The 12,278-nt window shown below is 38.3% G+C and overlaps 1 protein-coding gene across 1 annotated transcript in view; it reads right to left on the reverse strand.

Moving 5' to 3' along the window:
• stg1 (stargazin-like protein) overlaps positions 1-5,732 on the reverse strand; it is a 133,746-nt gene extending 128,014 nt beyond the window's left edge. The window contains exon 1 of the mRNA XM_071587887.1: positions 5,456-5,732. Within this exon, the coding sequence (XP_071443988.1) occupies positions 5,456-5,732 (277 nt within the window). The remainder of the gene's footprint in view (positions 1-5,455) is intronic.
• Positions 5,733-12,278: the final 6,546 nt, after the last annotated feature.

A 12,278-nucleotide genomic window follows, 5' to 3' on the forward strand; every position in this document is an offset into this window, starting at 1 on the left:
TTTGCGGTCGGGCGTCCTAGTTTGTTTCGTGTTTAGCGTCTCAACGTTGAAATTTCCACTACAGCGCATTTGACCGAGTCTCGAAGGAAGACACCAGTGCCCGGGTGGGCCAATTTACGCGCGTGTGCTGTATTAATCGCGTGGGACAACGCGCCTACGTGTGCGAGACGAGAGTGGGCAACGCAGCACGCTAAGCATCATGGGGTTTTGGGGTACGCGCATGTGTATTTACGCGAAACTGAATTTAATCACGGAAATTCGGGACGTGGTCCTGGGGTGGCATGTGGATTCGTTTTCTCGGACAAGCGTCTTGTCCAGCGCTCAAGACTCGGATTGAAAGACTCCCCTCCCACTCCGTTGCTGCATCCGGTGCCTTTAAAAATCCTGCCATTTCCTTCCCGGGGAGAGGATATAAAGATTTTCTTAACTCCCTTAGGTCCCCCGAACCGATTTCCGGCGTCCATGCCCATCGTGGGAGAATCCTAAGCCCCCTATCTGGGGGAGGAAACATAATTCGAAGCGATCGAGGGAATGATGTACTTTAGGCTTCCAGTTTCGTTTCGAGCTAGACAATCGGAATGCGACGTTTCAGTTCTATACTACTGAGAGACAGAAAACAGATAGATGAAGAGATGGAGGGATTTGATTTGTTTCTTTTTTATTTCCGATTAAACTGGACCGGATGGGATAGAATTATTCCCTCTTTTCTCCGACCCATTGGTCATGCAGGCATTAAATATGATTGAAAGGTTTCAGTAATAAATAATTAATGCATTTAAGGAATGAAAATAAAATGAGTACTAATGCGAGCAGGAAAAAGGAAGTAATTTATTCACAATTTCGGCCGATGAAACATTAATTTTTTGAACAAGACGAGGCAGGGAGAGAGAGTAAGGGAGAGGGAGAAAGTGGAAAAGATAGATGCTCCCTTAGGGTGTACACCGAGAAGTAAAAATAAGACCCAAATTCACCCCTAAGCCCCCCACCCCCGTAAGACTTGCGTGTCTCTAGTGACAAGACTAAGGAGGAGGAGGAGTAAGTGGCGGATGGGATGTGAGAGAAGGAAGAAATGGGAGACTGAGAGAGAGAGAGAGAGAGAGAGAGAGAGAGAGAGAGAGAGAGAGAGAGAGAGATGACGTAGAGGTAAATGAAAAACAACGGAGATGGAGGAATGGGAGGATTGGACCAGGAAGGAGAAAAATATGGGTGGTAGTCGAAGTGGAGAGGGAGGGAGAGGGAAAAAGGGAGAGAGAGAAGTCCCTCAGCGAGCTTTCAACAGCTTCCGACACGCAGGCAAACACACCAACACAGACGCGCGCACACGCACGCCTTCGTTTCTTTAGAACCGACTCACCCCCACCTCTTACTCCCATCTCACTCCCTCCATCTCACTCTATCCCTTCTCCTCCCCGTGTGGAGGCGGCCGGGGTTGGTGGGGGTGAGAGGGAGGTGAAGGGGATGGTGCAGGGGAGGGAAGAGGCGAGTCGACGCGGAAATTATGGATGCAAGGGAGGAAGAGGGTGCGGTCGGTTTCTGGGTGCGCGGAGGGTAGCGGGGGGAGCAGAGAGCGTGATGCCCGTAGGGGGTGTGTGTATGTGTGTGTGTGTGTGGATATTTCGGGATACCCGGACAGGAAGAACCACACCGCCCCACTCTCCTTTCGTGTGGAGACGGGGGCGTTTGCGGGGGAGAGAGCACAGCGGACGAGAGGAGGAACATCCCGCAATTCTTTTTCTTCCTCCTCTCTCCCTCTCGCACTTCAGACCTCGTTGTTTGACGTCTTCGCCGCCGCCGCCGCAAGGGATAAAAAAAATGTACTTTTTCCGTTTACGAAATAAATTTGAATGAAAATGGAGGTGCGCGTGTAATGTACGCACACACTGAAAAGCCAAAAATGCGGAACTAATTTATTCCCATTATCTTCTCTTAAGGCCGCGCGTGGTATGAGTCTCAGGAGCGATGGGTAAAAGGTCTTCGCTGAATATTTTAAGTGCATAACGTACTCGCAATAGCCTCGATAAAATGCTTGTAACATTAATAAATGGGGGTTAATACCCTGAGGCTTTCTGAACTAGAAGACTGAGAATGATAATAGAATAAAATTTTTCTTGGAGTGAAAATAATTATTATTATCATGTCAACAAACCACAAAGTACTAATGAACGTTTGCTACAACATTTAGGCTAAAATTTTAAGCATAATTAAGAATTTTATATTGAATTACATGGATGAGAAGGTCGTTTAATCTCGCTTCCAAAATCAATATTTAACACACAAAAACCGGAATATTGGAAGTATTTCATCATAGTCGATTAACCTGACAACTTTGTAAGCACACAGGTTAGAGCGACTGGAATGGATTCTGTTTTTTCTACTTCAATTTTATAAATTTGATTAATGCTTTCCATTTGCCCTCTTCTTCCAACATTCGCCCCAAGTAATGGATTGAAATGATCACGCAGAACTAATATGAACCCTTTGGGGTTTCGTGTTCAAGGAATTAAAATGTGGAGCTACAACTGAACGAATTAAATTAAAAATATAGAATCAATTCTTGAAAGAAAAGCTTTTGGAGCAAAACCTTCATCAAATCTTGGTAAACGCACATGATTACTTGAATTAAAAAACTTGATGATGAGAAATCTTTACTGGAATTTTCTGAAATTGTACCTTTACCAGTCGTATGAATTAAACCATTTATTAGTCATACCATGGACAAATCATAATTAAAATACTCGAATAAGTGAAACTTAAAAAAAACAATAAAAAAACTAGAATAAAATTCAAAGGATGTTTGCTTGAAATGAAACGGGTTTGGTTGAGATTCTTTTCAGGATAAATGTTTTGTTTCTTTTTTCCCATTAAAGTCATCAGGTTGCCGTGACGGTGTTAGATAGCGGTTTAGAGCAATGTTTCCACACTTTATGAAGGTCCATTACCTCTCGTTGTAGGAGACAGAGCCGTCTGAACGTTTCTATCTCGTCCATTCGCAATGAAAATTCTCTCAATCTACCATGTATCACATATACCTTGCCACTCACATGCTTGCATACATAGGTACGTGTCCCGGAGGTAGTCGGTCGGGGATACATTACAACCTCCATCCTAATGATTCCTTCCTCTTTGCATTTCTTCCCACACGCGTTAAAATTTGCTTTTACATAGATAGATCTATATTATGTTATAACTATACATATAATATACATAGTTATAACATAATACAGAGCAAGATTAAGGCTCTAAAATAACATGTAGGCGATTTGAAGTTATAAAATACTCGCCATACAAAATTAGAAAAAATATTCAAAGAAAGATTTTTTCATGACAGTGCTCAGAAAGGAAAGTGAAACATGTTTACGAAATGAATGACTGACCGGAAGCGCAAGCGTGCCGCCAACAATATGGTAATGCGCTCTCTGTATGACTTATGTTATGGAGCGTCACTGGAGACTCGTAAATAAGATACGCTGTGTATGTCAAAGGTCCCTACCGGACTTTTTTTTCTCTCTCCCCTTTCACCGGATTTCCCCACCATGCCTCGCAATGTTCCTGGATGAAGAAATTTGAAAGCCGGTCTGTCCGGAGAAAAAATTCCTTTATCTCGCCTCAGTTACGCCGCCATCTCGAGTTGTTCCTAGCAACAACGGGAGGAAAACGCATTATCGGCGAAAATGAAAAGTTTCATGAAGTTGGAGTGTGGCCCTGGCATGAAGAGTGGGTGGGATAATTTGCTGTAAGCGGGGTCATCAGGGGAGTGGGTGAGGAGGGGGAGGATCCGGAGACATGGAAGGAGGGAAAGAAGGTCGAATATAGGTGATTGAAACACCGATGGAACGTTAAAATACCGATTTACTGGCCAGTAAACTACTGGAAAATTTGGATTTAAGGAAAAATTATCCAATATTTTTGCAGAGGCCCCAAAAATCAAAGGAAAAAAGCGGGGGAGTTTCCGAGTGGAAACTTCCGTCAAAGGATATCTTTTCTTCAGTCGAGAAAAAAAGCAAACAATGAATTCGTTTTTTTAGCTCGCGTAAAATGTGGCAACTTAACCTTAAAAATTTTTTTCATAGCTTACTTGAAAATAATATTTTTTTAAAACGCTGAAATTTTAATTTGAAATTTAAATGGCAGCTGAGGTATCCAAGGAACATAATTTGGTAGATTTCGTACAATCACCTAGGAGTACCATTTATTACATACAATAGAATGGGTAAGCAAGTGATGATTTTATGCTTTTTATATTCTTCTTTTATAAGTTCTTCTTTATGACGATCTTATTACGTTATCAGGCGATAAAACAAAAATGACGACATGGGCATTTCATATGTTTCATTAAAATAGAATCTAAAAGGTAGGAGACCAAAGTTTAAAGATAAAACTACTTACTTTACTTAAACTGTATTTCTTAATCGCACTGCTCGGATAGATGATATTAAAATATATTCTGAAGAATTATTTCTATGGTATGGAGCAGACAATTTTAACATTATACATTATAGCGTTTGATCTGAATGATTATTTTGAGTTACGAGCGAATGTTTACAATATTTACAGCTAGGAATGCAGTTCATTAAGAAATATACCTTTATGTTGATATAGCAATACTGATGGAAAACCCCAAAGAACGTTTAGATTTTGTGAGAGAGAAACATTTTTTTGAAAGCGTAAATGGTAAATGTTCTCATTTCCATTTTTTGGATGCTGCAGCATCCTTCCGTACTGAACTCTATAAGGTTTATTTGGAAGACCTTTTCATGCTCGAGGAATATGAGAAGCCTGTGGCGCACCGTGCAATATTCGCGTGATTTAAGTGCGCCATAAATCTAATTTTATTTCAGGTACCTGATGATGCCATAAAACGATGAAACGCCTCGTGCCATTAAAAATATTTTCCTTGGAATACGATAGTAAGGTTGTTCTTCATCTAGGCTCTATGAATGCATAAATATTCCACTTAGTCGTACCACTCTAGCAGTGGAGTTTATTAAAAGTTGATAATTTAAATCGGTTCATTATCTTGAGGATTTCAAATGCTACAGATTAAGCGTCATTAAATATTTGGTCAATTTCGAATTTTAGTTATCTAATAAGGGCGTGCCCGGGAAAAGCCCTCCTGCTTAGTAATTTTAAGAATTTAAGATTGTAAGAATGACATGCTTCCTATAAGCTGGACGAACTAAAGTTTATCTCAATAGAACCCACGAAACATATATATATATATATATATATATATAGATGTATATATAAATACATATATATATATATAAATAAATATTTATGCATATATATACATATATATGTATGTATGTATATATATATATATATAATTATATATATATATATATATATATATATATATATATATATATATATATAAATATACACACACATCGTGTTTAAAAACTAGGAGAATGAAAAAGTAATGCACTCTAGGGTGCGGGAGTTCAGGACTCACGGTCTGTGTAGCACAGCGTCCACAGTCCGCTGATGGTGAGCTTCGAGAGGTACGACCTCTCCCCCGTGCCATTGTAGTGTGGGTTGGGCATCTTTTCCTCTGACTCCAACCACTGGTTCGTTCCCATGGCGATGCACACGATGACGAGCGAGAGGGTGGCCGAGAGCGGCGTCACGAGCCACAGCACGCTCACGGCCGTGTCCAGATTGCTGCCGGCCGCCAGGCCCCGGGGTCCGGAGCAGGCTGGCGAGGGCACGCCTGGGACGCCGCCGGGCATGCCGACGTCCTCCCGCCCCGGCCCGGGCCCTCAGCTGCGCCCGGGCGGAGCGACCCCCCCGGGAGGCGGGGCCCCTCGCGGAGGCCCCCTCGGGGTCCCCGGGCCCACCACCGCTCCCCCCTGGCCCACCGCCTCCCAACGCATGGCAGCGAGTCACCGGGGTGCGGGTCCGGGCGGCGGACCCCCGGCGGGGTCGACCCCTCGCCTCTTCCTCCCGGGCCTCTCCAACCCCCTTGACGGCCGGGCGGAAGTGTCACTGGGGGCGGTGGAGAAGAGATGCCGGAGACGAGCGGAGGCCGGCTTGCTTCTTAGAGGCATCGTCGCCGGTGGGACCTGCGGAAGGGGTATTTGACCATTAGACGATATGAGACATAAGTTTTGACGGTAGTAGAGGGTGATATTACCGAGCAAACAGATTTGACGGCCTTCTCGTGCGAAAGTGACAAAGGGTTTGGCGTATTTGATCAAGCTTGCCAGACTAACGTTAAATGTTACCGAACTCAGAACGGAATGGGATTACGGTGTGCCTTTTTACATTGGTAGATAGAATTATTAGAAATTTATGGTCACCTATTCTCGGATTCAAAGTAATATAACCATGGAGTTTGAAATGATTTTGTCATTTAGCCTACTTTACCAATAGAGTAAGAGAGCCAGATTTTAAATTACCCAAATTCCACAGATAAAAAGTCTTCATTTATACGTTCAATAAACAGTCACGTTTTGCCTAATCAGGCAGTGATGTTTAAGGAGAAAAAGCAACATAAAACGTCTAGGAAAGGCGAAAGGTAACTTGAAGGCAATGCGGTAAATATAAGGCTATAACCGTTGTTTTTACCTCATGAAAAATTACATAGTAAAACAAAATCGATTTCAATCCTTAAATGAAGAAGAAATTACTATTCAAGGCATCCCCTATTCAAGGAATCTATTAGCTCGCAAAACATCAATCCTTAGTTTGTTATTTTCTATCGTGAGAGTTTTACATAACAGTATGAAAACAGTGTTCAAGAAAATTTATCGAAGCGAAAATCGCTTACAATTTTGGATATATTATATTTCTATATTTTATTCTGGCCGAAAGCATGGCGCCAAAAATCCCAGTTCCAGTGAGGATGAGAGAAAGGAGCATTCAAATGTGGCTGACCGAGAGCTCGAGGTCTGTCTTGAATCCTCTCCCTAACAGACCCTATTTTTCCAGGCCTATTGTAAGGGTATCATTTTTTGCTTGATGAAGAAGCGCAAAAGCAGTTCCAAGATGCAGTACCAGTGGCAATTTGAAGCTTAATTATGTATTTTGAATATATTTACATGTGTTCTTGTCAAATATCATGGCAAAAATGAATATAATAAGAAATTAGCATAAGAAACGTCAGAATATAACAAGAGAAACGACATAAATAACATGAGATATTCATATGATGAATGTAATTCTGTTTTTGAATGTAATTCTGCTTTTTAATTGTGCAAAACAACAACTCTCTGCCTATATACAAGTATAGTCGTTGAATATCGTCTTATTTCTCAAAATATCTGCAATCCAATTAAGAAACAAACCCTTCCTCCTTCCAAAGCTTATGTAGCCAATTCATGTTATGGGCCACCTACCCAAAACATAGTTGATGAAACTCAGTAGCAAAGCCATGGTGGTGTGAATAAATAGTGGAAATGTACAAAGTGATTCTTTTAATCCAAATCAAATTAAAACCATAATTAATAAACCGAGTGAGTTTATACAATTTTCCTTCCATCCATATTTCTTGGAGAAATAAATATTTATTCAATATTTTGGAACTGTCATTAAGTCAATATTTGCCTTTATATACGATGAGTTTATAGTCTAACTGAGCATCTCAGTATTCATTTACGAATGCCAAAAATTTGACCAAACATTACCTTCTCGTGATGAGAAGGTAATGTTTGTAATGTAAGGCCCCTTTTGAGTGGTTTTTCCCTTGTCATTTCTTGTGAACTTTTAGTCAAAATTACGTCGGCAAATTATTTTACAAACAATGTTTATAGTTTGTAGGTGATATTTTCAAAACCCTTAAAATTTTTTACTTTTTGTCAAAAGTGCCCAAAGTAACAAAATTGCTGAATCCACGGTTTCAATCATTTTGAATCCAACAGTAGAGAGAGGGTCGACTGTTTGGCCACAAATCGGAGGGCTCGGATTCACATCCGATAGACTCTGAGCACTAATTCACCTAAGATGTGAATTTTTTCAAATGCAAGATATCCTTTAGAAGACGCAGGAAGCACGCGATAATTGAACTTCGTTTTCCTAACTTATTTCCCTTTTAATGGGTGAATCTTAGACAGAGGAGGGATGGCGACGCGGAAGAAATTGCTACTCTAGCCACAAATATCAAAATATCAAATATTACATTTCAGTGTGGTCTAACAATCCCGGATGAGTAGAACTAAGAAAGATTTTGCGTCCTGATAGGGACTAATCGATTGCTCCCCAAACTTACTCTACAACAAAAAATAATGATTCACAACAAACCACTTTAAATTTGTATGTATGTATATATATATATATATATATATATATATATATATATATATATATATATATATATATATACATTCAAACACGAAATCCCGCCAAAAGGCGAATAAATACTCATATATACAGAAACAGATATAAGGAAAAGGGATAGGAACACATATAAAGGACGAACACAATAAAGGTGTTAAACACACACCTTTATTGTGTTCGTCCTTTATATGTGCTCCTATCCCTTTTCCTTATATCTGTTTCTGTATATATGAGTATATATATATATATATATATATATATATATATATATATATATATATATATATATATACATATAACAAACTTGGACAGCAACAAAAAATATAAGAACACATAAAAAGATCACTCAAACGTTTTATGTGCTCTTATATTGTTTGTTACTATCCAAGTTCAATACTATTCAACACTTCCGTGTTACTTCGACGAAATCAACTGCAAAATTGTGGAACTATTGGAAAGGATGGAAAATTTAATAGAATGAGACGGAAATAGAATAAGATGGAAAATTCTGAATTGCTCTGGTTTAACAGTTATTGTTTCTTCTTAGCGCCAACCTTTCATTCCTATGATTACAGCAATCCGTAAACATTATAGCAACTAATAACCATCCGTGACCACACCACCCCTCCAGCTCTCCTATCCCTCCGTAAACTCACGCCGCCAATTCCTATCTACCCCTATTTTGCAGTATGCATGCATACCTCTTATGGACCTAGTAACGTGCATTGAATGCTGAGGGTGAACCATAAGAATTCAAACGCGCTGTACTAAATAAATATCTTTTGAAACATTAAAATTTAATTATTTTGCATAAACTAAATCTTTTCAATGCACAGTTTTTACATCTCCTCCCTACACATACCAACTCCCTAAGCTATTGGGATCGCCATGTAAAAGATTCATAATCCGATTTGAAAAGAGAAGTTTCAATCGAGATTCTAGGTTTTCGCTCGGTAATGCCTGGAAATCCAATTTAAATAGATTACGGCAAACGCCAAAGGAAGGAAAAAATCACGGGGAAGACAAAAATCATATGGAACTCATCTTTCCGCGTCGACCAATCGCGCAGTACCTTACTAGCAGGTAAAAGTATATAAGGCAGCCAAAAAGGGAGAAATAACTGTCTTGGCTTGAAGACGATGCACAAGTCGAGCATCAAAACGTCGGCCCAAATGGAAACTATCACACGATGGAGGATCTAAGAGGAATTTCTACACTCAATACGTTGGGAAAGCACCTGATCTTACTTTATTCCCCCCCCCTATTTCTTTGTTCCTAGATACTTTCCCATACACCTCCCTTGCTAAAAATTCCCACCTCTATCACTTTCCAAAATTGATATAATAATCATCAATTGATTTTGGAATGAAGTGGCTATGAAGCAAAAAATCTATACAAGTACCATTACGAGCAATACAGATATTACTGGAAGAATTTTAAATTATAATTAGCATGGATGAATTTAATACTTAGAACTGTTTCAAATGAAAGCAACAAAAAATGATTTTTTTTGTTTATATTATAGGAGGTTCATTTATTGACCTAGGAAAATAGGAAACATATAAAAATCATGGTACTTGCCGACCTATGTCTGCCATTGGATGAATTAATGAATCGGTGGAAACATATCACCAATTTTTATATGAAGTTATATTTTGATATTAGCGAGAAGAAATTTATATGGGAGAATAAAAAGAATTATGCGAACTAGTTTGTGCTCAATATCACAATATTTTATATATTGTTTTGGCTTTTATTTTATTAATTAATTAATTTTTTGTATGAGATCGTCCAGCATTTTTATGTTTTTGCAAACTTATAAAACAAAATATTTTGTAATTTTTCTGCTTAAAAAAATAAAAGTTGTTGTTTCACAAGTATTACTATAATTTCTTTCTTGAAAAGAAAATGTTTAGAGGTACATTTATAAATGATTACATTTCAATATTTTATCGATATCACATCAAATGAGATGGATGTTGGCACACATGGTTTTTTATAAATATTTAAGCAACTACAAGGTGTAGTGCAATGTTTTGGAAAAATGAAGACAACGGAGGTTATTGAGACCAAATAAATATTTCATTCTAATCCTTTTCGAAGTAATTTCAAATACTCATTCACCAATATCAATCAGAGTACTAATGTGACTTCAAACACACTTGTTTGTATTGAAATCGTATTTAGGAATATTTCGTTCAATTGAATAAAGCCGCCAAGCGATTATTTGAATCCAAATTAGAGGGGTTTCCACCCTGAGAAATCAATTTGCATTATCAGATCTAAATATCCCCTCTCTCGAAGGAGAGGAGAGACGATCCAATCGTTAATAACAAAGGGGAAAAGGAATGATGCTTCCATGTTAAATGCCTCCTCCACAATCAATTATTAATAAAAAAATAAGGTTTAAAAGTAGGAAGGAGAAAGGAGAAAGAAAACTCCTTAAATAAATTGGGGACCATTGAAGCTTCTATCTCCAATATAAGCAACCAAATCGAAACTTTGGATATATAAAATTTGCAGTTCATCTGAAAAAGGAATTATTTTAATTGAATTGGATAACTGCCAAGGTTCCCATTCTAAAATGTCATCCGAAATATTCTGGTGCGTGGCTTATGCCTTAATATCTTTACACCCTGGGCGCTGCGGTGGTGATGGTCACTAATATTCATAATTGTTGAAGCAGAAGGTTGCCCGATGTATGAATAACCAAAGCAAAAACATAAATGTTTAACAATTAATGAGACCTTTCTTTTTTCACGTGAGAGAGATGTCTGATTTTATTAATTTCGCTTCCGAAATTCATTACTTTCGACTGTAAATCAACATTCACATATTTTATTTTTATTGTCTTTTTCAATTACCATAAACGACGGTAGTTAAAATTTTGTTTGCGAGGAGAAATCAAAATAATATATTTGAACAGTAAAAATATTAACACCAAATGCAGGAGACCTTTCGACAGCTGACGAATTTGGGGCGGGGGGCATTGCTGTGCTAATTTATTGAGGATTTGTTTATCCACTGAAAAATTAAATAATCACTTAAATTCTCGCCTTTATGGCAGGTTATTTAATCAAGTCCACAGCTATGACCAAGTAAAAGGTAATTTGCCGTTTGGCCCCCATCCTTAAAATTTTCACGAAGTAATGTATTTGAGAAGATTAATCCCTCTGGGATATTAATGTTGAAAACCAATATATTGCACAACTAGTATAATAAGATATTAGTACGATATTAATAAAGCATTCTCCGACGTGGAAATATTTCCTAAGTAAATGTTTCCCGTTTAAATAATCACTACCGCAGATTCACATCGCATTAATTCATTTCCCTTTGTATCCTTGAACGTAGGTAGCACGCCATACTTAAATGTAACACGTGTTACATATACACAACGCCTGCGAAGCGATTTGATGCGATGGTTCGAACAGAGCATTTCATTTGATTACGCAAATAATTCTGCTCCTTGGATATGATGGTTCAATTTTCCAGCAATTTCGAAACATTTGGAATAAGTTATATTCCCTCAGTGAGAATTTATAAAATAATAAGAACACGATAAAAATACTGCGGGGCATAACCATGATGAAAACCCGTGCATGACTAGTTTAAGAAATTAGCTCAGCCTGATACGCACAATGCTAATTTATGTGTTAAATATTTTAATTAACTTATAGGTGGGTTTTGAATTTAAATTTTAAGAATCAGAATAGTCTCATCATAAGAAGAACAAGCGACAGATTGCCGTGGGGCTAAGTAAAGGAGCTCAAACCGAGTGCTGCTTTTCAGTGGAAAAAATAGAAACTATTCAAAGATGGTAACAACATCGCGATTAACCAAGATATATGGAAATTTAAAGAGAGGGGAATGTTCCATCCTATAAGGTAATTAATATGATAGATAAGATTCGTGAAAAGGAAAATCATGATTTTCTTTCTAAATATTTAACGAAGGAATTCGCCATAATCACTTCTTTAAATATTTACGAAGTAATTTCA

This window comes from Hetaerina americana, unplaced genomic scaffold, assembly GCF_022747635.1.
Source record: "Hetaerina americana unplaced genomic scaffold, ioHetAmer1.1.p SCAF_3, whole genome shotgun sequence".
In the NCBI taxonomy this organism is placed as follows: domain Eukaryota; kingdom Metazoa; phylum Arthropoda; class Insecta; order Odonata; family Calopterygidae; genus Hetaerina; species Hetaerina americana.